The following is a 24,664-nucleotide window of genomic DNA, read 5'->3' on the forward strand; positions in this document are numbered from 1 at the left end:
AACTGGAACAGTAAAAAATTAACTGCTATGCTTTTTCCCCCCCAATAGCTCTAAACAAATTCTAAAAAACAAACGTTGTTTAACAACATGCATTGTTCAAGATTGTGTACTTTAATCTACGGAGAACCCACAGGGATCTGATGTCCCCTGATCATAAATGTTTTAGAGTATGAGGCAAGGTCTGGGAAAAAGTAAGAGTTAGAAATCCTACCTTTTAAGAAATAAAAGACAAAATCACATGAAAGAAATGCAACAAATAAAAACAGATTAATCACTTCCCTGCTCACAAGAGTTTATTTGCTGCAATTCAATACTGTATACACCAGGAATCATGCATCTAAAAAAAACCATGTGCATCGTCACAAATCATATCCATAAATTGGTTCAACAGAAAATGGTCCACGTTTGACACTAAACCCTTTCAGTGACGTTAGTGTTGATGAATCCAAACACGTCAAACAGCAGCTGAGAATTCCTTCGGCGCATCTCCAAAACGCTGCGCGTGCGTGCGAGTGCATACGAGCAGTTTTTGATTTTGAGCCCCTGTCCCGCTTTGAGGTCCTCTGTGGTAAGAACAGCAACAAGGAAGAAACAACAAAAATACCGACGTAACGCTGGGATGTGGGGCAAACCACCACAAACCCATTTAAAAATAAACACCGGGAAATTCACAGCACCACCTAAAGGTAGAGACAGGCAAGTGTGTGGAGAAATTGACACATGCAATATGAAGTTCAAGTAAGCAGTTTTTCTCAGCACTAATAAAGATACATATTTACACAATAAAATACAAGTCATGATGGCTAAAAGGTATGTACAAATCAATTACTGTGCAGAATAATGCTTCTGCACTGACCCCACCCCTTAGAAATACTCTGGTAAATACACAGTACTATTGTATTCTACAGCAAAATTGGCAACGTAGTTATATGGTTAACTATACTGCACAAGTAGATATCAAATGCTATCTGTGGAATTATTCGAATGGTTTAAAGTTTTGGCTGAACTTCTGCATCACACATTTTTGCTCATAGAAAAGTCTATGAATGAACATTTTTTGGGGACATTGCAAAGCAAGCGCTCTGCATGACAAACTCAAGAAAAAAAAAGCCATTTTTTTAAACCCTCAGCATCAGTGCCACATTAAATTGTTTGCCCTCCAGGAAGAATGAGCAAAACATGACCGTGCCAAAAAGCAAAGGGATAACTATGATGCCTGCATTCGTAGACCTTCAAGTGTGACACGGCTGAGGAATGACAAACGTCTGGACAATGCACTGTACATACACATCCACAGAGACCACAGCCTGCTGATCTTGTACCAGCAGGGTAATGGTTATTTTTGCCTTCCTGTCAAAGAAAAAGTTCTCCAGCATGCAAGGTACTAATCAGCGTACCTTCTACAGATCAGTAAGGCACACGTTTCACAGTTGGTTAAGGCTTTGCAGCAGTGAAAGGCACAAAAGATTGTCCTTAATCAAGTTTTTATCTAAGATAATGTCACTTCAGACCATATTTAATGATCTGTCAAAGATGTGCGCTCACAGAAGTCTTGAAACACAAACAGCAAAGGAACAGCTATCCAGCGACAGGAAAAAGTTACTGTGGGGATCTGAACTTTTCTGGAGTGCGGATAACACGATTTTGACACAGGGCTGCAGTTTGATTCTCCCTCACGGACCATACAGCCCGAACGGTCCCGCATGCTGTTCTTGAACCCAGACAAAAGAGGTTTAAATGCTTTGCAGTATTTAGAATTTAAAACGCATCCAATAGCTACATGGCGCTTTAATAAAATCAAAAGATCGCAATATAAAATAAGGGCAACCCCACCCCTGCATTGCACAGACATGACCCCGGGTGGGTTTGTGATTTGTAAATGAAATTAACGATTTATTTTGCCCGAGAAGCAAAAAAAACGGGGTGGGGGGGGCTCATGAGAGATATAGAAATGCATGGATTTTATGTTGCACCTTTTAAATTCAAAGAATTTAAAATACCCACTGTCAATGGCTTCAGTCACAGTCCCTGCATCAGAAGGTAAACGGTTCTTTCAGGGTCGGGTCCGAGGTATCGGTTAGTGGTTCTGATCAAACATGCGGAAACACACCATGTTCTTTTCTAAAGTAAAGGGGAAAAAAATCCCACCACTAGAGGTTGCAAAGTAAATAACAGCGTGTAGAAAGGTACAATCCACCACAAATCCCAGCCTATAAGGGACACCCCTGCCTAAATATTCAGGATGTACCAAGACAACAATGGCTCAGAAGTAGCTTGAGTCCAGTACAATGGCCACAGATGTAACATTTAGAACACTGCGTAAACATTTTTGTTCCTCAACACAGTCTATTCAAGTATAATGGAGACATTTTCCCAAATAAGGTAGCACATACAATCTTGCAGTTTTTATACGTCTTACAGTACTCTTGATCCCGGCAGTGAAACAGATCAACACCTTGGGCTGTGTTAAAAAAAAAAAAAAGCTGTAGTCATCCAAGTCTTAAACTCGGCGAAAGGAAAGTCGCCGAAACACGGCAGTCGCACAGCTGGAAAAATTCGAATTCCAGAAAGAGCTGTGGTTCAAGAACCAACTGCGATTCTGCGCAAATAAAAAAAAAATACAGATGTGTGTGCAACTGGACTGTAGAGCTCAAACACTACCCAAGTGAAAGACAAAGATCTATGTGAAACATAAGCAAGAAGCGTTAACTGAGTCACTTTTAAGTGTAGGAAGTGCTAAAGTGACAATGATTCAGCAGGTCAAGTTTGCGATAGTGTATAGAAAGTTTTAACTGCTCGACATGCTGAACTGTTTGCACTTGACAACTAATGAAACTTTATGAATCAGTGGCTCATCATATTCCATCCTATAATGTCACTGGAATCGCCTCCTCACTTGGGCAGAGGAGGAGAGCTTTATTACCAGGATACACCTGGACTTTGCACGTCTGTTCCATACAATATACTGTATGAGGCCCTGCAACACTACGACATTGTAAAGGATTCCCAATTTCAGGAAGAATAAAAAACAAAAATACAGTTTTCAAGTTAAAAAAAAAACCTCTGCCTCCGGGCTGCTGGAAGTGCTGCCCGAATGAACCCGATCTGAACGCTGACCCGGTGTCTCGGATGTAAACAGAAGTGGAGACTGAACCAAGATCAGGCGCCGCGGGCTCCGCGGAAGACGGGTCCCAGTGGATCGGCGCTGGCGACGTCGGGCCGAGGTTCTGTGGGATCCGGGCTGGGAGCTGAACGTCAAACCGGGTCGCGGCAGTGGAAGATATAAACTCCCGGTCCGATCTGCTCCCCTGTTCCCCTCTGTGTAAAGCGCGTCAGGAGAGAGGCGGCGGCGGCTCCGAGTCGAGCAGGGCGGCGGCCGGACGCCGTCAGAGGCTGAGGAACCCCGCGCCGGCGTCCTCTCCGCTGTGCTCCGCCGCGTTCTTCCTCTTCACCTGCCGCCGGGAGCCGGCCCGGGCCCTGCGGGACGCCAGCGGGAGCTCGCCAGGGTCCCCGCCCGCCGCGGGGCCGGCGCCGCGGACCAGAGGGCGTGCCGAGCCCGGGTCGCCAGCGGGCAGGCTGAGGGAGCGGAAGGCCAGGCCTCGAGTCCTCGACGAGCCTTCCTCCTCCTCCTCCTCCTCGTTGACCCCAGGAGAGCCCCGCGCCCCCGAGCCGCTCTCCTCGTCGCTGGAGAGCGCGCGGCAGTGCTCCTCCCCCTCCGCCGGCAGCGCGGGCAGCTCCAGGACGACAGCGGGGTCCATCACTGGGGAGGGCAGACAGGCAAACAGTCAGCGCTGCGGAGATCAGACTGCAGCCCTTCAGGCCTCCTCGAAAGGACAGGCCTCCCGTGTTCATTCCACAGAAAATAAAAACATTTAGTCCGCAAACTTAGCCAAGAGAGCCAGCAGACATATCGCCCTGCAGCTCTCCACTGGAGATAAGCAGGGTTGAGCCTGGTCAGTACCTGGATGGGAGACCTCCTGGGAAGCTATGGTTGCTGCTGGAAGAGGTGTTAGTGGGACCAGCAGGGGGCACCCACCCTGCGGTCTGTGTGGGTCCTAATGCCCATACTGGCGGGGACACTATAAACATGAGTGGGCGCCCTCTTTCGGATGAGACGTTAAACGGGGGTCCTAAATCTCAGTGGTCATTAAAGATCCCCGGGCATTTCTCGATAAGAGTAGGGAGTTATCTCGGTGTCCGAGTCAGATTTCCCCCCTCAGCCCTTACCATGGCCTCCAGACTGCCCCCATGTATGACTGGCTTGCACTTCTAATGCAATAGACTGGCGCCTCGTCCAGGGTGTAGCCCGTCCTGTGCTCGTTGCTTGCCGGGTAGGCTCCGGCTTCCCACGACACCATATAGCATAAAGCGGTTTGGCAAATGACACGACATGACTTCAAGAATCAAAGGAGCTCAAGATGCCTATTTCATTGACTTCCATTGCAGCAGTGCAAGCTCTGAAACACCTTTTTAGCCTTGCTGTGCACCCCCTCAATTCCAAATGTCTTTTCAGGACCTTTTAATGATGAGGACATTAAAAGATGTCCCAAGAGGGCACGACGGGTTGCTCACCTTCCCCCTCCTTCTCCCCCTCGCTCTCCTGATCGCCCTCGTACCCGGAACAGGAGGTGTCCAGGCTCCAGTCCAGGAAGTCACCCAGCAGCATCTCCTCCTGAGTGGACAGCTCCGCAGTGGGCGTGCACCGATCCGACTGGACGCTGTCCTCTCTCCTCCTGCAAGGCAAACGGCAGCTTTCAGGCTTCACCGAAGTCTGGGGTGTGAAATGGGTCATGCCCTTTTCTTACCTTTAAGGCAACTGTAAAATAATACACCCAACACAGAAGGCAGGGGTTTTTTTTCCCTTGATCCTTTGCCTAAAGATCTAAATTTGTGTTATGGATTTCAAATCTGTAAGGAGACATTTAGTTCTGAATGCAGATCGTTCATCGACCTGGCCTTTCTGCAGGTGTGCGGCCCAAGGGAAAGTACCGCCGGACTGGGATGCGCTAGTTCCCTCACCTCTTGTTCTTGCCCGCGGGAGAGGAGAGGAACGTGTGCATTTCGGAGCTCTGGGAGTTGGGGACGGAGGGCTGGGGACTGGCAAGGTCCTCCTCCCTCACCTCCAGGACTGCGCAGAGCTCGCTGAACTCCATCACCTGGAACACACAGACGCCAGACGAGCTCAGAGCCAGACTCCCAGCCAAGGACGCACAACTTGTCTTGGCCAGATCCAGCCCCGTCTCTTCAACGTGCTGCTGTGGCCGTAAGAGACTCGCTTTGATCCCAAACAGTGATTGAAGACTAACGCCGAGATGGAATCAGAATTGCCTTTATCCAAATAATAAGGCATTGCTTAAAAGCAACATCTTTTTTGCGCTCTTAACTGGAAATCTGAGTACGCAGCGACAGCATCATAATACCAGGCAAACGAAATACCTTCTCTTTGCTGATCTGCTGGTAGGAGTCGTCCTCAAACCGCTGTCTCACCCCCGTCAGACAGACGTGCCTGTAGTCCTTGGGGACATCGTCATGGAAACTGCGGGGGAAGCAGAGCAGGAGGGCAATTATGCAGGGCAGTATGCTCGGAGATACCCCTTGACAGGCGGGCAGCAGGCACACAAGCCGGGGGTGCACTGGAGAAGCCCCAGCTGTCACAGGAGGTTCGATAAAACACCTTTTCGGACGTGTTCACAAAGGTGCTGCTCAGCGCCGAGAGACGGAGGCGTGCTGAACGTTCCACCTGGAAACCAAGCCTCCTGTAGAGCGGCCTTCTTACACTACTCAAGACCGACCAAACAGGCTACAAACACCCAGATAGCCTGCTGTTGTATGCAACTGCTCCTAGACAGGGATTTTTAGAAAGTGCCTACTAGAACCGTCAAATTCATCTTTATAAGTAGCGGACAGATCAATCCCTCCGGCTCTCTTTTGGAAGGGGAATCGGTGGAGGGACAAAACTCGCGCTGCTGTGCGACAATCTTTGACGATTTTCCAATTTCCATTTTTTTCCCCCTCTTCTATACACATACATCCATCCACCCGTTTTTCCAAGCACTTCTTCCGATTCCGGCGCCAGGGGGAGCAAACCGTACACCCTGGACAGGACACACTCACACTGGGGCCCAATTTCCCCCAGAAACCAGTTAACCTTCCAGTGCGTCTTGGGACCGTGGGAGGACGCCGGAGCACCTGGAGAAACCCCCCCAAGTATGGAGAGAAGAAACCAACCCCCGACAGACGGCACCCCAGGAGCTGGACCCCGAGCCCCTGCGCCCCATCTACAGACAATGTGGCAGTCTCCTCCTGTAATCTTCACTGCCACTTAAGATAAGTGGATCTTATGGATCTGCATTTTGTAACTCAGACAGCTGCTTGCTGGCTGTGTGGATGCGTATAGAGGAATAAATTAGATTAATGAAGAGGAACACCTGACGATGAATTCATTACGTTTTATTGGCAAATGTGGCAGAACAGCCTCTACATCTCTTCTTAAGAGCTGCTCGTGTATAAATGCACCATGAGCTGCTGTGCTCGGGTTCTCCGAGGATCCCGATCAACGCAAATGAGGCTTCTAAACGACAAGCTTGGCGTTTGCTCACACAGACTAAGCCGCATTGGTAACAGCCCGAGTTATTCTAAATAACTGTGGAGGCTTTCAGGAAATGAATGCCTGTAATATGAAATACAGTAACGGTCCTAGTGTCTAACACCCCTGCACAGATGTGTACGAGGAACCAAAGGCCTCCCGCACTTAACACAATGTAACATTTCACAAAGGCGCTGCAAATTTTCAAAGTTATGCTGTGCTAACTTCTGCCAACGATAAGTTAAAACAGCGTCCCATACAAGGGAGAAAAAAAAAAAGATACCTTAAGGCTGAAAGAGCTCCTCAGCTCTGCCAACACATCAGAAGGCTGACATGTGGCCGCACCACTGAGATTGTGACACATGCTTCCTATGACTCTCGTGGGGGCTGTACTGTCACTCGCTTCAACTCTGACAGAGCTCTCGCTTGCCTGTGAGTCATGCTTTCAACACCTTTAGTGGTCCCTAGATGTTAATTTAGAATCTTTTTTTTTTCCCTGCAGCAAAACATGAGCTGCAGTCCCTGAGACCAATCCTCTTAACCTCACATCCCCCCCCAAGCATTTTACACACAGTTATAGAGGAAACACAAGAATTAACCTGTAACTGAGTCAGACTAATTGCAGACTGAAGCGTGAGCTGGGTGGAGTTTGCATGTTTCTCTCCATGCTCAACGAGGTCAATCTGGTTTCCTCCTGGCTTCCAAAGAGATGCTAACTTGGTTAATGGTCTCTACAGTTTCTAGTTTCTACGAGGCAATGCGGTGTGTGAGGCAAGTGTTTAGTTAAGACCGAGGCATTCTTCTATAGTTTTTTAATCCAACACAATGTCACCAGACAAGTGGCACCTATCACACACTGGGTCTTGAATTCGAGGACAGGCAGACATTCCAGGAGTCTAGAACTGCCTTCGGACCCTATTCAAGCCCTACCAAACAGGCTACAAAGTCCCAAATTCCTTGCAGGGCCAATCCTGCAAGGAAACCTCATTAATCCGTTTGCAAACCGTCTCAAATCTCTGCCCTTAAGGAAGTGATTCATAAATTGGTGGACATAAGTTACTCCAAAGTATCAATTAAGTCTATTACACCAACAAGTGCTCAACGGTACGGTATGTACTTAATGTTTTTTTTTAAATGCTGTACATTCAACAGGAAAGCTGCTAGCATTCAAAGTGGCATGCAGAGTGCTGTGCCATAAAACAGGACAGTACTAAGTCTGTTGGTTTAACAAGTTCCAAATTAACTTGAACGGTAAAGTTCTTGGGAGACACGGCAGTGCAGCAGTGAGCATTGCTACCTCGCAGAGCTGGGGCCCTGGGTTCAGCTCCTGGGGTGCCATCTGAGTGGAGTCTGTATGTTCTCCCCTAGTTTGCATGGGTATCCTCCATGTGCCCCAGTTTCCCCCCCACCTACTTGTGGTTAATTGGCTTCTGGGAAACCTGTCCCTGGTGTGAGTGAGTGCGTTTGTCTGTGTGTGCCTGGCGATGGACTGGCGTCTCATCCAGGGTGTACCCTGCCTTCTGCCCTTGGCTTGCTGGGATAGAAAACGGGTAGATAAGGCGAGTTAATTACATTAAACCTTTAAAGGTCCACATTTGTGGAGATGGAGAATAACTGAAACCAGGATTAAAATTGTATATCTACATAATTTTTTCCCCCCTCTTCATAAATCATTAAAAAAAATGTATATATCTTTCTTATTTTGACTGTATATAATTTGGTTAGAAGCAAAATAATCATCAACTATTAAGGGAACAGATAAGAATAGACAATGTTCATGTGTGATGTAAACTGGTAAGCTAGTATTATAAAAGGATGGTTGTGTAATGTTATCTGTATTTAAAATGGTATTATCTGTTCCCTATAATTTTTTTTAAGAAAATGGGTAGAAGGATTTTTTTTCAGTTTGTTTTCCTGCTGCACACCTAACAGAGTCTCTATCAATTTAAAACCACCTCAGTACACTCAGCCTACAGGGAATTACCAGGCTGGGTCAGATAGTCCTTATAGATTAATGCTTATGTGCTCAGTCCAGGTTTTTCCAAGCAGCACGGTTTCACAGAAGAATGGCTGGAACAATAATAACACCGTGCTCCAGAAAGGTCTTGGAGAAAAGGGTCAAGTGTTTTCAATTCTGGTACAACAGGCACATGTAACAAAACAGGCCTGTTAATAACAGGCTGTAAGATCCTCCAGAAGGTGTACTACATCAAAGCAAGATCCACGCAAAATATGCAATAAATATTAACAGAGCCCTGACAAAGAAAACAATCTCAGATGTCCTGATCTACGAGTGATGAAACATACTGTACGTGGGCGGACATTTCTCTCTGCCCAGATTTGAGTAGGCGTTATTAAAAATACACAATCTAGCGTCACACTGCTAAGAAATGTTTAAATTAGATTTTCACCTAAAATCAGTGCAATATTCAAATATCAAATGTGAATTATGTTACCAGTGCTGGATATAGAGTTTAATATATCTTTAGACAATTCAACAATTTTCATAAAACACTGTTTTTTTAAAGCGTGTGACTTCTTTCACACGATGCAGGGATTTTCACAGGCCTGATCAGCTTTTTTTCTACTGCACTGTTACAATTACACTGCAAGTTGATGGCGAAAGTTACTTAACAGAGATCAAAAGGCAAGAAGACTTGACAGATATCAGATTGACTCTCACTTCCTTTGCAATCTCAAGCACATGACCATTTTTAGGTTCCGAAAACTGCTAAACAAGTCAGTTTAACAAAGCAGCTCTCAGGACAACAGGCCTCCAAATCCATCTAAAACTTTCCAACAGGGACTAGATCTCCTAAAATAAGCACTTCTAAAAGTACCTGGGTCAAAAATCGGGAACTTCCGAGACGGGCAGAATAAAGCCTCTTAAACTGCCCTCACATTTCAGTTCAAAAATTCATTTTTTAACCTCATTTCGGAATAAAGCATTTTTTCCCCAAAACTAAATGGATGAACGGTCTGTACGGTCAGCAAACCATTATCAGTTTTGCGGATCTTGTATCCATGACGGAGCTCTCTCATTCAGATAAGCTGTGCTTAACTCCCAGACAGGTGTTTTGGCCAAGACGGATGCGACAATGAAAGGTTGTCTTAACGATTCAGACGCCTTCAGGAACTAACGAGTAAACAGACCAGTAGAAATAATGAGTTAAGGTGTGCTGTATTTCTAGGGAAGTTTTTTTATTATGCAAAAAGCCTGCAAGTATTCAAAGGAAAACTGGTCCAAACCTTGCCAGCAGATATCTTTTCAGTGCCAGACAAAAAGCAGTTTAAAAAAAAAAAAAGATAACCCCCACAATTTACACCCTAACTATTCACGTTCTAAAAATGTCATGCAGGAGAAAACCAATGGAGACACGATTGTTGCTACTTACCATTTCTTATGGAGGTTCAGCACACAGGGCACCAGGTCTTGCAGGCTGAAGCCAGTGCACTCCGACAAGTGGCTAGTCCAGGGGAGAGCTACACAGACAAGAAAACCTGGGAATCAGTGCAGGCTTTTCCTAAGGACTCTCTCTCGTCATATATCGGGGCTCGGACAGGAGGCGTGAAAGTTAACATCTTTCACCTGCATCAGAAAAGCATCTCCCCTTTGGAACCCAAATTCTTAGCACAGTCAATTCTGTTAGGTTGGGAACAACCTGTTCAAGGTCCCCATGCTGGATCTCGGGGCGGAGAGCTACACCTCACCCCCACAGCTCCAGGGGCTCTTGCTGAGGGAGCTTTTATATTTCCAGATCGCTTAACCTTAAATCCCAATGACCAAGATAAGAGATCCAATCACTTGTTTCTAAATAAGTCAAAAAAAGGAGTTCAGCTTGTAAAGTCAGAAGAACATATTAGTTTGCGTCTCGAATCCGTTAAGGCACCTACTGTGCCTTCACCTGCGATTTACATCGGTGCAATGGCCAGTGTCATCGTGTGGGAAAAGAACCAGGAATGGAGGAAAGAGTGTGGGCTCAGGAAAGAGACTGGGATCTTCTCATCCCCTGGGGGACAGAGATGGGCCAGGATTTTTTAAGAAAGTAAATCAATGAAAACACAAATGAAGCACGGCATCTCAGAATAGCTCTTGTTTCTTCAAGCCGAGGTATTTTAAGGTTAAATAGTGATATCTGGTGGGGGGCGCAAGAGCAGATGTTGAGACCCCCCAGGGGGCTGGCTGCAGTGAGGGTGAGGAGCCCTGGGCCCCGTACCGTATCGGTGCATGATGCGGGCGAGCAGCAGGGCGGCGGCGGCCAGCCGGGCGGGGGGGTACAGGGACAGGCTGGTGTAGAGCAGGGACAGCTCGCAGACGTAGCTGAAGAGATGAGCAGTCCTCCTCTCCAGGGGAGCCAGCGCCAGCAGCACCTCCCCATAATCAACCACCGTGGGGCACTGCAAGAGAGACCGACACAGGGCCCGGTCACACCGCTGCGCTTTAAACACTGAGTCTGCGTCCACAGTGGAGACAGACAGGGCCCGGTCACACCGCTGAGCTTTAAACACTGAGTCTGCGTCCACAGTGGAGACAGACGGAGCCTGGTCACACCGCTGCGCTTTGAACACTGAGTCTGCGTCCACAGTGGAGACAGACAGGGCCTGGTCACACCGCTGCGCTTTGAACACTGAGTCTGCGTCCACAGTGGAGACAGACAGGGCCTGGTCACACCGCTGCGCTTTGAACACTGAGTCTGCGTCCGCAGTGGAGACAGACAGGGCCTGGTCACACCGCTGAGCTTTAAACACAGAGTCTGCGTCCACAGTGGAGACAGACAGAGCCTGGTCACACCGCTGCGCTTTAAACACTGAGTCTGCGTCCACAGTGGAGACAGACAGGGCCTGGTCACATCGCTGAGCTTTAAACACTGAGTCTGGCTTCTTCAAGGTCATTAATCTCACAAGTGGTATCCCTTCAATAGCAGACAACATGCATGACGTTCCTCCATAAGCACAGAAAAATGTACTGCCAAGGTTCGAAACGTGCAGAAGCTCTACACAGGAAAGCAATGACCTCACAGTGGTGTCGGAAATATGTAGGTCAAACCCGTTGGTATTCTAAATTCTGGAAATAAAAACAATTCTTTCGTGTGGAACAGGAGAATTAAATTGATGAATATTCAAAGTGAGAGAGAAAGAAATTGGATTCTCACTCGGATTTTGCCCTCCAGGGCAGAGATGACCTCGCCCATCATTCTCACCAGGTCCTCGTATTTGTACGTGTTGTCTGTGAGCCACACAGCCTCTCGGATGGTCAGGATCTCTTTACTGACATACCTGTGGATAGAGAGGGGAGAGAAAAAGTTTCAGGAAAACCCAGGAAGGATAAGAAGACATGATGGAAGTGATGAATCACATGTACCACAGCATAACCAGGGCTAAAATATCAGTGGAAAGCAGCAGGGACTTGTGGGTAAACCTTACTGGACATTAGTCTGAATAATTTGTTCCGCAAACCTGCATCCAGCTCCAACAAGTTTTGCGGTAAACTGACATTAGGAGATGCCTTAATCTGCACGGTGGTGCACTGCTGCCTCACAGCGCTAGGGTCCCAGGTTCAACTCCAGACCTGGGGCGCTGTCTGTGTGGAGTTTGCATGTTCTCCCTCTTCCACATGGGTTTTCTCTGGGTGCTCCGATTTCCTCCCTCAGTCCAAATACCAGCAGGTTAAGCGGCTTCTGGGAGAACTGTCCCTGGGTGCGAGTGCGTGTGTATCCCTGTGCCTACCTCTTGCCTGGATAGGCTCTGGCTCCTCCGCGACAGTACTAGATAAAGAGGTTAGAAACTGGGTGGGTGGATCTGCCTTAATTGTCAGGGAGAAGGTTCAAGACGGCTCTTCCCTCACCTGGTGCAGATGACCATGCAGGCGATGCCCAGCAGCTGCAGCCTGGCCTTGGGCACGGAGTACAGCATGAGGTAGCGGTCCACGCAGCTGACCGTCACATGCAGGGACAAGCTGGAGAAATCCTTCATGGTAGCCACCTCCACCAGCCAGTCCACCAGGATATACCTGCAGCCACACGCAGAGAACGCCCTTAACACATCTTCATGCTACCAGATACCACCACCCTTAATAATGTCAGGTCTGACAGCAGGAGAAGTGCTAGTTGCATTATGTCCAGTGCTGTCAGTAGCATCCATTCAATATGACTTTATTCTCCTTAAGAAAAAGGGGACCTGTTCCCTCCTGTACAATTTAGATGCATACAGCTATTTACTCAAGCTCCAACCATTTCCATTAGCTTCTGCTTACAGCTCATTTACTAATGGAGCTTTAAATACGTGCACTACCATAGTACCTTCCACTATTACAGTGTGCAAGTGTCATTCTAAAGAGCAATCCCCAACGATGACCAATCTTTCCCCAAAATCCCCAATGACTAATTACTATCCGGGAGGCAAATTTTACCCGACTGGATGATTCAAACATACTGCACAGCGTTTAATAATTAGGCTGCAATGCAGTGTGTATAAATTGCAGTATTTAAGGTGATTGATAAGTCTCTGCAGTGAACCGGGACTGGTCCAGCCAGGAATCCTTGGTCAAGACCGAACTAGTGGAGTAATGAAAAGTGCCCCTGCCCAGTCTGCCGGCTGTACCTCATGGTGTCGTTCAGCCCTTTCTGCAGCATGACCACGCCCTTCCTGTGCAAAGGGGTAGAGGACAGGAAGACCTGTGCCACCACCTCGCTGCAGGCCCTGGGCTCCAGGCCCAGCTGGTTGCCATTTCCGCACGCCTTGGCCAGCGCCAGCTGGGGGGGGGATCAAGAACAGGAGAGGCCGATTAGCAACACCTCCAGCGCCGGACCAGGAAGCATCTGGTCACGCCCCACGGGAGAACACACAATGGCCGCGAGTCCATCCATCCATCTTCGAACCACTTCGTCCAATTCAGGGTCACGGGGGAGCCAGAGCCTATCCCAGCAAGCAATAGGCGCAAGGCGGGCTACACCCCGGGTGGCACACCAGTTCATCACAGGCACGCTCAGACAGATACGCCAGGGCCACTTTTCCCAGAAGCCAGTGAACCCGACAGTTATCTTTGGACTGCGCGGGGAAACCCACGCCAACACAGGCAGAACATACAAACTCCACACACACAGCGCCCCCAGGAATTGAACCCCAGGGCTGCGAGGCAGCAACGCCAACCCATGGGCACGAGTCTTGATCAGAAGAGCCGAGATCCCAATGACCGGGGGCTGGACAGGAAAAAAAAAAACAGACCGAGCGCTAGCCTCCCCACATGTCAGATTGCTCGGCCCAGGAGACGTGCAGTTCTGCTCGTGGCGGTTATTTCGCAGCTGTGTTGAAAATTATAGCCTGGTGGTCTAAAGCAGGATTTCACAGCACCACGACAATTTCGCAAATTGACGGGTTGGAGCAGAAAAGTCTCATTAATGCCACATCACCACCGAACCCTTCCCCTGTCCCCTTAACACCAGCTGGCAGGAAATAGAGGCCCAAACAGCAAGTGACTCCACTCAATTACCCAGAATCACTCCTCCACTACCCAGAAACTGACGGACCTTCCGCAGTCACTTCTGCCGTTTCATCTCCACCTGTTCCTGCTGAAACAAGGCCGACTACTGCGGGCGGCACGAATTTAAAACAATCGCCATGCTTCAGTCGTATCAGGAAATGTCAAGCATGCAGCCCTTCTCCATACGCATTGCGCACACGGGTCAGCACTGCATCAGTATTTTCGAAATATCAACCTATAGCCCCGGTTAGCTTGGCAAATGTCAGGAGCCAAGCTTATGTCTGGCCGAGTAGCAAAATGACCCCGACCCCAGGGCAAGAGGAGTGCACTTGATTACTGACACACGCATGCTGATTACAGCATTAATCTCATAGCCCCTACCTTTAGATCCCATCCCGAGTCTCTTTAACTGCAGTCATAAGCACTGTAATTGCACATTAGAAGGCATTCTCTCAGCGCGTGGAACCACTTACACAAACAGGGAAATAAACAAGTGCCTCATCTGCTTTTATCCTCTCTTGGTGCAATGGGCATTTGGCACATTTCTTGGTTTTCTCAGGTTGTTTATCCCACCGACTGGTCGGGCAAAGAGCAAACTCCCTCTGGAATTCTTAAACCAGCCTTCCGAAGGCGGAACGCGCCAGTGGTCAGATTCATGCGAAGATCCCCAGAGCCTTCGGTGACCCCGGCGACAGGGCACGGCAAGTCAGAACAGTGAAAGAACCGCATGCAATCAGGGGTTCCCACACTCCGGCTTCAGGTGCGTTAACGAGGACTCCAATATCTCCGCTCCCCCGGATCGATGTAGCCTCTCATGTGAAAAGAGGACAGCGAGCACTCCTGCTGGCAGCTGCACAACACTTAAACGGCACACATTTTTTTTTCCCCATTCACTCCTTAAAATAGGCTCGGGTGCCAATAGGGCACCACTTACTCAAGAAGCCCATCAGAAAGCAGTCAGCGTGCAGCTGGACCTTTTCTGCGTCTGCCTACCTGTGCTTCCCAGGAGCCTTTAGCTGCGTAGTCCCTGAGAGTCCGGAGACACTGAAGGTACCTGCCAGGATCGCCCATCTGGAGAGGAGAAACCAGGAAGGCGATGAACACCTGCGCATTTCTTAAAATCCCCCGTTTGGGGTCTCCCCTCAGGCCATGTCCTCTCTCTTCTTAACCAGATCTGCTGCACAGGCAACGCCAGGGCACAGTCTAGGTCAGGGGTTCGAATTCCCAGTGCAGAAGGCCCAGACACTGGCTGGTTTTCATGCCAGCCGAGCTTCAGTTTCACAACTGAACCCTGAACGGACTCAACTTTAACAGAACTCTTGGTTTTTAGACTTGTTCGATTGCTGGAGGATACTTTTTAATTATTGCACCTTAAGTTCCAGCTGCTTCATCGGAACGTCGTTGCGTGGGGGAAAAAAAAACAAACTGCAGTTTAGGAATCCTGGGTTACTAAGTGGAGTGAAACAGTTAAAAGGCCACGTCCAGTGGGTTTAAGAGCTCAAAACATCAAACAGATCAAAGTGATCCCATTATTAAGTCAATTAAGGGTTTAGTTGTGCAACTGAGAGCTATGTTGGAACAAACGCCAGCAGCTTGGTGTCCCGCCTTTCTAAAGGCACCACACTGAGCTTTACACAGCAATTAGATTAAACACAAGATTAAAACAACCTTCAGACACACAAAAAGCAAAACAAGACTCAGAATGTTAGCTGGGCCTTCAATGCCTTCAACCTCTGCGCATGTTGGCTTTTAATTTATCAGGCAGGTCTTTTCTGCACTCATAAGAAAGGAAGATGGCTACGCAAGTCAATAGCAAATTGATCCAAGGATCTCACCCAGCCCTTTCTTGAAAGGAGGCAGGATATAAATCTCCACAATTGAGCCGGGCAGCTTGTTCCACACTCCCGCCACCCTCTGTGTAAGGAAGGGCCTCCCGTTTTTCGGTTTTAAACGCACTCCCACACAGTTTCCCCCCTCGCGCCCTCTGCTTGGTGTCTTACTGTCAATAAAGTAATCCCCCGAGAAGACTTTATCGACGCCTCGGGGGATTCTGACAGTCTCAGCTCGTCCAGCCCGTCGGTGCAGCGTGACCGGACTCTTACCGCTGTCCTCCTCTTGTACTCCCACAGGAGGTAGGAGCTCTGTAAACAGCCGTGTCGGGAGGACTCCTCCAGCATGCTCAGGGCCTCTCTGTGCTTCTCCTCGTCCTGCGAGACCAAGGCACAGCCCGCGAGAGTCAGAAGCGCCGACCGCGAGGGTAGGCCGAAGCATATTGCCAACACCACCGAGACAAAAACTTTCCACAATAAAACACAGAGGTCATAGATCAGCGTTAGAAAATGAGATGGCGCAGGTTGTTAAATGAATGCTATTAGGGCATCACCAGTCTCTGAACATGGACAGCAGAGGTAATTTCATTGATAATGCAGCCCTCATGGGAATACAAAGTCATACCCCACCCCTCCTCTCGGGAGCTAAGCTTAAATAGTCATTAAGGTCAGAACAGTTTTCCCTTGACTTGTAAACTACAGGCCGCCGCAAAATAATTCAAGTGCCAGTGAGATCAAGAAGGCAGCTAGGAGTCAAAAGCACTGCCCCAAATGTTTTTGATTAAAAAAAAAAATCTGGATGGATACACTAATTAAAAGAGAAAAGGAAACCTGAAATAAAATCTCTAACATTATGGACAGATACCTCGGCAACAAGAAACTTACATCAAACAGCTGAAGGATTCTAGCAAGGCAGTGCAGCAAATATCCTCTCTTTTCCTACGACGAAAAAGAACAGAAATCGTTCAGAAGTGGCAAGACCAGAAAAAAAAACACAAACAAAAATAAAAATATAAGAATAGTTACAAACAAGGTGGGGGGCATGTGGCTCAGCTAGCTCTTTTGGTAGATGGGAATGTATTGATCCAAAGATCTCCACCAGCTCTTTCTTGAAAGAGACCAGGGTATTGGTTTCAGTACTATGGCTTGGTAACTTGCTCCACACTCCCACAAGCTCACAGAAATCGACGGTACAAATGTGAAATTTTTAAAAATATGCACGTTCATTATTGATCTCTTACCCATCTGCACCAGAAAGCACTAATGATCGCAACACGCATCAGAACAATACTGTAAAGTACTTGCATTGGACAAGCTGCAATTATATTAATAACAGACAGCTATGCGCTGTAGAGCACATCTTGAATAATGACTGGAGCAAAAAAAAGGCTGGTTAGGAGAATAATGCAACAGTAATAATTCTTGTAACATTTATGTTGTTGTTTTTTTATTTGCAAGGGCAGAATGTATAATTTAGTCCGATCACATTAGGAGAAAAATACCACATAGTATTTTTCTGCAAAGGTTGTTTCATAAAATACCCAGCAGCAGATGAATACGCAATGTGTACTTGGCTCTTGAGTTTTTCCTGCCACGGTAAGCAATTTTTGCCCTCAAATCTCATCAACGATAAGACTCCCCCCCAACACCTTTCAGGTAAAAGACTGCAAATCATTAAGGGCTGGTTTCACAGACCGAGATCAACTGTGTACCCAGACTTTGTGGGAACAAAACGTCTGGCAGAGCAAAATTAGTGATATCTATAACAGTGACCGCCTTGCCTTGGACAGAGACTTCGGCACCAGTATCTCTGGAACACCAACATAAACATGGGATCGGAATGTAAGCACAAGACATCACAGGGAGAGGAACTCTATGTCTTATCTGTGCAACTAATTAGGTTTCTTAAACAGTCTGCAGGGCAGTTTGATCACTTTTGTTTCGTATTTGATGAGCCATTGCTCATCTTTCTGTCACCAGTTTAGAAAAGCTAAATTCCCATTGAGGGAGGGCAACACCTTTTCATTAACTCTTCCAAAGACTTACTGCTGAGTGCACTGGCCTGGGAGGTGGGGTTTAAGACAAAAGGCCCCAACTATAAATGTACAGTTTTGCCTCTGACATACTTTAGTCTAACAGATACATCTTGTCAGCTAGGGCTTGTTCCTTTCTTGACAACCAAATTATTCACAGAAGATTAGGGAGCCACGTGACCTCTCTAACTCTCCCCTGACTAATCCTGTGTACAATTAACTTTAAGAAACTGCTTGTACTCAAGCTGCTATCAGCACTGAAACATTCTGGAGTAATATTTTCCTGTTACTGACCCATCTCCTGTTACCAGTCTTCTAGGTGAGATTTTTCTCAACAGTTTGAAGAAAATGGCGATGCGGGTATGACCCATCAAACATATTTTAAAATAGGATGTTTGTAGAAGATAAAAAAAAAAACTTTACCACAGATTTCTCCTCACATGGAGCATTCTCTGAGAAAGAGCTGCTTAACTCACCGGGCAGGACTCGCACTCCACGCGCAGCTGCTTGAAGACCACCGCCTTGCAGCAGCTGCCCGAGGTGGACCAGGGGGGCCGGACGAACACCCACACAAACGGGTCGGCCGAGGCCCGCAGGCCCTCCGCCAGGCTGAAGAAGTGAGAGGCCTTGACCCCACACACCTCCGCGCGGCCCTCGTCGCTCGTCGACGCTGCCGGAGGGCAAAGAGAGACGTCAGCTCCTTCGCACGGACCCGCGTCTCCCAACACAACACGGCTGAACACTCTACTGCGAGGAGTGTGCACGCCGAGTGTTTGCGTCTGCCCTGTGACGGACTGACATCCTGTCAGGGATGTACCCTGCCTTACCCTGGGACAGGCTCTGGATAAAGCAGTTAGAAACTTAATTGATGGATTTTTTAACATCCTCAGCTCACAATTTGGGCGTTCAGCCAGCGCGTACAACAGTCAGGAATAACCAGTATTAACAACTTCTGAGTCACAAACCAATCAATGGAGCTACGTCGCGCTCACCGGGCTGTCCGAGTGGCTCAGATGGCGAAGTCTGGGCACGGGCCGAGCCCTGCGATCGCGACCGACCGCACGCCACCGCGGACAATACCCAGAACACAACTGGGCATTCCAAACTCTACGGACAAGAACGTGGCACCTAAAGGGGAACTGCAGTCCCAGTTTCTCAGACTGAGGCTGGCTATTAAATCTCGGTAACAAAAACATCCACTGCCGGTACAGAGAAATTCGACAAATTCTGAACAAAGCACAAAACCATGCACTTTGTGAAAGTACCGCAAGTCATGTCGTGATGCTGCCCTTCCTGCTCACTAGTCCCTGTAATGACTCGAGTAATGTGACTTATGAGTGCATAGTTACAGGTCGTGCCGCAGACATTCCACTGAGGAAGTGTTCAAACGTGATCTGCATGCCGACGTAACAAGTAATGTTCGTCGGCAAAACCGTCTGGAAGGCGAGAGCAATACTTCCATTAGATGAAAAGAGATGTTTTCATAAACCTGCTTGGTTACAGTGTGAAAGGGCCACTTCGCATCACGGGAAGTATTGCTGCCTCTTTCTGAATCGCAGAATAAGGCGCTACGCACACCTGAAAATGTTAGTGAGGTAATTTGGAGGTCTTGCAAGTTACTGTGGACATTCTACTGTTATTGCGGTTTGAAATGCACTCATCAACGCCGGTTCTTTCTCACCCCGAAATCTAAAAACAGGGGTGCAACTCCCCTTTAAGAGCAAAAGCAAATGAGGGAAAAGGCCAGGGATAACAAGAAAGGGACTAATTAACTTACGCCCTTCGTTGTACAGGTAGGCTATACCCAGCTTCACTGCGGCTTCAAAATTCCCCCTTTCTGCAGCTCTGAGTGAAGAAAAAAAGAAAGCAGCCTGAGCAAAGGTTTTTTTTTTTAAACCCTGACCAGAAAGCCTAGAAACAACCACGCACAAAGCAAAATGACCACCTATAAACATTTATAGTGACATGCTATAGTAAAAACAAGGTACTGAAACGGAGAGGTCAAACCTGAAAACTACGGATGTGGATCTCAGCCTTTACCTCTCAAAGAGCCAGAGATTGTCAGGCGTCGGCCAGGAATCTTTGAAACTGACCCTGGCCCACACGCTGGTGTAGCTGTCAATGAGATCGCGGAGCAGGGGGTGGACCTGGAAGGACAACCAGAAACAGGCTTTTACTCCGGCCCATCCATCGGGATGCTGTGCAATGACGGAGATCTGTCTCCTTCAAGAATGAATGCCAATGACTCTTGTCCTCAGATGCACTGTACATTAGATTAGATTAAAACGCCCCAAATAAACTTAACTCCTCACCTTAAGGCTACGCCCCTGCGACAAGCCTGCTGTTCGCGAATCACAAGACATTTGTCCCTAAACCAAACGTTCCAATGCCCCTTGGCGGTTTCAGATCTGAGCTTACAGATTTCACACGAGAAAGAGTGATTCGCCTGGGATCCCCCAGTACGAGCAAGAGGTAAGATTCAGGAGGCCTGACAGCATCATCTAAAACACAGCTGAGCTGCGCGTGTAGCACGGTATCTGTCACCACAATGGTGACTGAACTTCTCTACAAGGGACAAGTTCGATTACAGCTACTACTCATCAGCACAAGAGCCCTCTAAATTGTCTGGCTATTGATCTCATTATTCAGTACTGGAGGGAAAAAAAAGCCATCAGCCATTAACAGTAACAAAACGGCTTTCCATTTGGTTGTAGACACGGGACAGGAGTCCTTTCCCATTTCCATTCGGATACCTGGGAGGCTAACCTGGCTTGTCTTGGGGAAAACCAGGCATTTGCCAAGCCGAGCAAAGAACCGGCCAACTAGAGATGGTTTCATCAGTATCCCCCCCGTACCCTGTCCCCATCCCATGGGAAACTGTACACCACACCGTTCTTGCACTAGAGCCATTGTGTGCAAGAACATCCATCTATGAATTGGCTTCATCACTCTGCTCTCCTCCCCACTGAGAGCTGGTGTGTGGGGAGTGTACTGGGGCACTATGGCTGCTGTCGCATCATCCAGGTGGGGCTGCACATTGGTGGTGGTGGAGGGGAGTCCCCATTACCTGTAAAGCGCTTTGAGTGGAGTGTCCAGAAAAGCGCTATCTAAGTGTCAGCAATTATAATTATTGGTGGATCGGAGGGGTGAGGGGTGGTGGGGGTCAGACTCACGGCTCTCGCGGAGGGCAGGTCCTGGGCGGGCAGGTGCTTGAGCACGCAGAGCAGCACCTCGCGGGGCAGGCCGAGGAGCGTCAGCGCGGGCGCCCGCTTGCGCACCCGCATCCGCACCGGCGCCGAGTAGCACTTGGGGCAGCGGCAGTGGAGCACTGGGGGATAGAGACAACATGCACGGGGTAAGAGCCGCGGTAACACAGCCCCATCCACAACAGCACGGGCTTCAGGCGCAGGGCAACCCGTCAGCCGCCGCGTGTGGACAGGACGGGGCCTTTGGATGTAAACTCATTAAAACCCAGCCTTGTCCCACCCGTTTGCACGGTGCTTCGTGTATACGCGTGACATTCCTCCCACCCGCTAATAGATTAGGGAGCGGTGTCTGGGGAGGGGCGAGTTACATTAACGCACTGTTGCGGCTCCTGTTCCGCGTTGATATTTCAGGCGTCTCCTAGATGGCTGTTGTTTTGGAGCACACCTGCAAATGAGCATTTCATCGCACGTGTGCATAGGACAATTAACTGAACGGTCAGCGGGCGCAGGCTGCGGAGCAACAAAGTAAAGGGTTACTACGCGCTGGAAAGAGAAGGAAATAAACACAACGTTTCGGCTGTGGAGCCTTCTTCGGGAGTCGAGCACCCTCAGCACACCCGAAGAAGGCTCCACAGCCGAAACGTTGCGCGTTTCTGAGATGCTAATGCATCCGAAAGCCGGCGGGATAAGCCTCACACGCCCCCGGCGCCTCTGGGACGTGAGTGGGGAGACCACCGGGACAGAGTCCACGCAAATACGCGTCGGACGCTCACGGTCCCCCGGCCCCACTGAGCACTAAACCTTTCCCTCCTTCTCGACCACCTTGGTACTTCCTTGTCAGTAACCGGGCTAAGATAACCCCGGCGCCTTTCCTGGCCCACTCCTGAATCAAAATGTATACTTTGTCCTGCCAGGGTCGGAATGAGCAACACTGCCTTATTATTTGCAGAAAATCAGCACCCAGCCTGACTCCTCCGTTTACTTTTACAACAATGCAAGCTGGTAAACGCCTTTAATCGAGCTGTTAGACTTACGGTATGTAATGTATATTAGCACAGATCGACCTGTGGCTGAGGACTACTTAGATACAGGACTACAGGACACGTTGCCGTGCATAAAGTGCCCCCCATAGTTAATACTGTCCCCAGATTTTCAGAGTTAAAATCGAGAGGCAAATGAGAGATCTGAACGAAACATGCAGGCAACAGAAACTATTTCTTTACAGTAGTTCACAGTATTCTGAAGTTTCGTTCATTTTTTTTATAAAATACATTTTACAAAAGTTCTATTTTACGTATGCTTGATATTTTAAAGAATGCAGTGGCGTTATATATATATATCTCCCGAAACTATTAAATCGTATAAAAAAACGAAACGTTAACGTTACGGAATCAAGAGCAGTGCAATTTTAAATGCAACATCGCCGCACTTTTTAGGTCACAGTTCTGAATTTTAAATACATTTCAAATTGAAACAGTTGCAAAACCGCAGCAAAATGCAATCATACTCACCGCCTGCTTTCATTTTAAGCGTTGCTAAATGAAAAATTAAATACTATGTACATATAAATATGTAAGATTAAAACGTCTTTACTGCGCCTCTTTGCGATAGGAAACTTAAAAGTGGGTTTAATTTAAAACTGGGGAGATTACCAATAAGTTTAAGATTTCAAACCCAACCAGCTCCACCGCGAGTCCCCGCCCCCGGACTTCCTGACGCTCCGCCCGCGCGCCCAGTTTAAACATCAACTTCGTCATTTCATTGGACGGGCCGTCGATCCGCCCACTCCGCTCGTAAGGCCATCGTGATTGGCGGAGAATCGACCCCGCTCCAGCCATTGGCTGCCTTCACGGGAGGGCTAAGAAAAGAGCTGGTGATTGGCCAGGGCAACGCGATTTCGAATTACGCGCTTCTAAGTCGCAGGCACGTCATTGGATGGAAAGAGGGAAGTTTTGCGCGTCCTGCCCCGGAGTGTTAAACTCTGGGATTTGTAGTGAAGTGTATGATTCGGAGTTTAAATCTACTCAATTTAAAGGGACGTCGGAGACTTGGGTATACCTCAATGGGCGCGGTTCTCCAGCTCCGAGCCTGGCGAAGCTCGGTCGTGTGAAAGAATTTAGCTTATTAGCATATAGTTATTTCACGTCCTAGATCCACGGTAGAAATGATTGATTGCATGCTCATAGCGACAAAAATACCATCGTAAAGTTTGCGTTTTAAACGCATCATAAACCACATCACGGATTGTTGTTCGAACGTTTCCCTAGACATAACATTTTATTGAAATTGTGCACCAACAAGGTACGGTACGAAACACTGATTTAGCCAAAATAAAATATTGTAAGGCTTCGGGGTTGCGTTACAATATAATGGACGTTGCTACTAAGTACACAAAGGTCTTGTCAATAAGGCAACCGGCCACGTCTCACTGCGCTGCTCAATGCGACGATCAAATGCTTTAAATCAAAATCGTAACAGCAGTTGTCCAATTGGCAATTAACTCAGACACTTCGAAGTGCGTTTAAAAACCTCACCACAGAACACAAAACGCTTTTTAAATCTTTTTTACTCAGAAGTCAAGACGCCCCTCCCACCTGAAAGTGTTCTAACCCCTTTGGGTACGGAAACAGCTTCAGGACAGACCGCGTGTGATCCATTTCCTCTAATTCCATCTGTAACGTGTGCATCCGATTGAAACTAAAGTGTGATTCTGTTGGGATTTCAGTTCCTTATTTTGCCGAGATATTCCAGCAAAACACAGATGTGAAGAGCGACAGATACTGCAGAAATAACACCCGTGCTTACGCACCCAGTATATAAAATACACTAATGTGCATTTACCTTTCTCCTATTATTTTAAACAGATGGTGAAATGCTGTCTGGATCAAAGACATTGGCGTGAAGGGTCAGGGTTGGACATGTGTGGAAAACTCCCGTGTGTCAGACTAGCCATTAAATGTACAGTATGGTTGAGGGAAACGTGCGCAGGTTTTCCAGGACAAAAGTCAGGATTATGGAAGAGATTTCCAAAGTGATTCTGGATCTTTTGCAACCTTCTGCCAACGTCCCTAAACACTGTGATTCACTTCTGATTCTGGGAGGAGATTATTAATTACATTAATCATTTGTAATTGCACTACTGTCCCAGAGCTGTGATGAATATCTCGAGGACCATGCAATAAAAGGGTGTTGTGGCTTTTGTATGTGGGTTTGGGACTGATGCTTAGGGTCAAAGTCGCTGCTTCGGAGCCCTGGGTTCAGTTCCGGGCCTGGGGCGCTGTCTGTGTGGAGTTTGCATGTTCTCCCCAGGTTTGTGTGGGTTTCCTCCAGGTGCTCCGATTTCCTCCCACAGCCCAAAGACCTGCTGGGAAAGCTGGCCCTGGTGGGAGTTTGTGCGTGTAAGTGTCTGTTGGCCCTGGAACGCCTCTGTTTAATGCTGGGAGCCACTGGCCATAGTAATGAGAGATGATAAGGAAATGGGTTGATGGGATATCAACGTATCAACCAGTAAGAGTGCACACAACTTTAGA

General features: G+C 48.0%; 1 protein-coding gene across 2 annotated transcripts; it reads right to left on the reverse strand.

Moving 5' to 3' along the window:
• Positions 1-275: 275 nt before the first annotated feature.
• ccnf (cyclin F) lies at positions 276-22,866 on the reverse strand. 2 transcript variants are annotated; one of them, XM_069180745.1, is made up of 17 exons: positions 22,787-22,866; positions 21,102-21,256; positions 19,969-20,075; positions 19,706-19,773; positions 18,405-18,598; positions 16,781-16,834; positions 16,169-16,273; positions 15,060-15,137; positions 13,187-13,338; positions 12,432-12,596; positions 11,740-11,863; positions 10,804-10,984; positions 9,982-10,069; positions 5,437-5,536; positions 5,020-5,156; positions 4,573-4,733; positions 276-3,760 (listed from the first exon to the last, which is right to left on the reverse strand). In XM_069180745.1, the coding sequence occupies exons 2-17, from the start codon at positions 21,210-21,212 to the stop codon at positions 3,387-3,389; spliced, it is 2,199 nt and encodes a 732-aa protein (XP_069036846.1). In that variant the 5' UTR covers positions 21,213-21,256; positions 22,787-22,866; the 3' UTR covers positions 276-3,386. The 2 variants fall into 2 exon arrangements, with proteins under 2 accessions (XP_069036846.1, XP_069036845.1); XM_069180744.1 differs by having other exon boundaries at positions 22,646-22,838.
• Positions 22,867-24,664: the final 1,798 nt, after the last annotated feature.

The sequence above is a fragment of the Lepisosteus oculatus genome, chromosome 19 (assembly GCF_040954835.1).
Source record: "Lepisosteus oculatus isolate fLepOcu1 chromosome 19, fLepOcu1.hap2, whole genome shotgun sequence".
In the NCBI taxonomy this organism is placed as follows: domain Eukaryota; kingdom Metazoa; phylum Chordata; class Actinopteri; order Semionotiformes; family Lepisosteidae; genus Lepisosteus; species Lepisosteus oculatus.

Coding starts and splice junctions, on each gene's coding strand:
- ccnf (XM_069180744.1), bottom strand. Junction 11,864..12,431: donor TGCATGGTCATCTGCACCAG/GTGAGGGAAGAG, acceptor CTCTATCCACAG/GTATGTCAGTAAAGAGATCC. Junction 3,761..4,572: donor GGGGGAGAAGGAGGGGGAAG/GTGAGCAACCCG, acceptor TGCCCTCCCCAG/TGATGGACCCCGCTGTCGTC.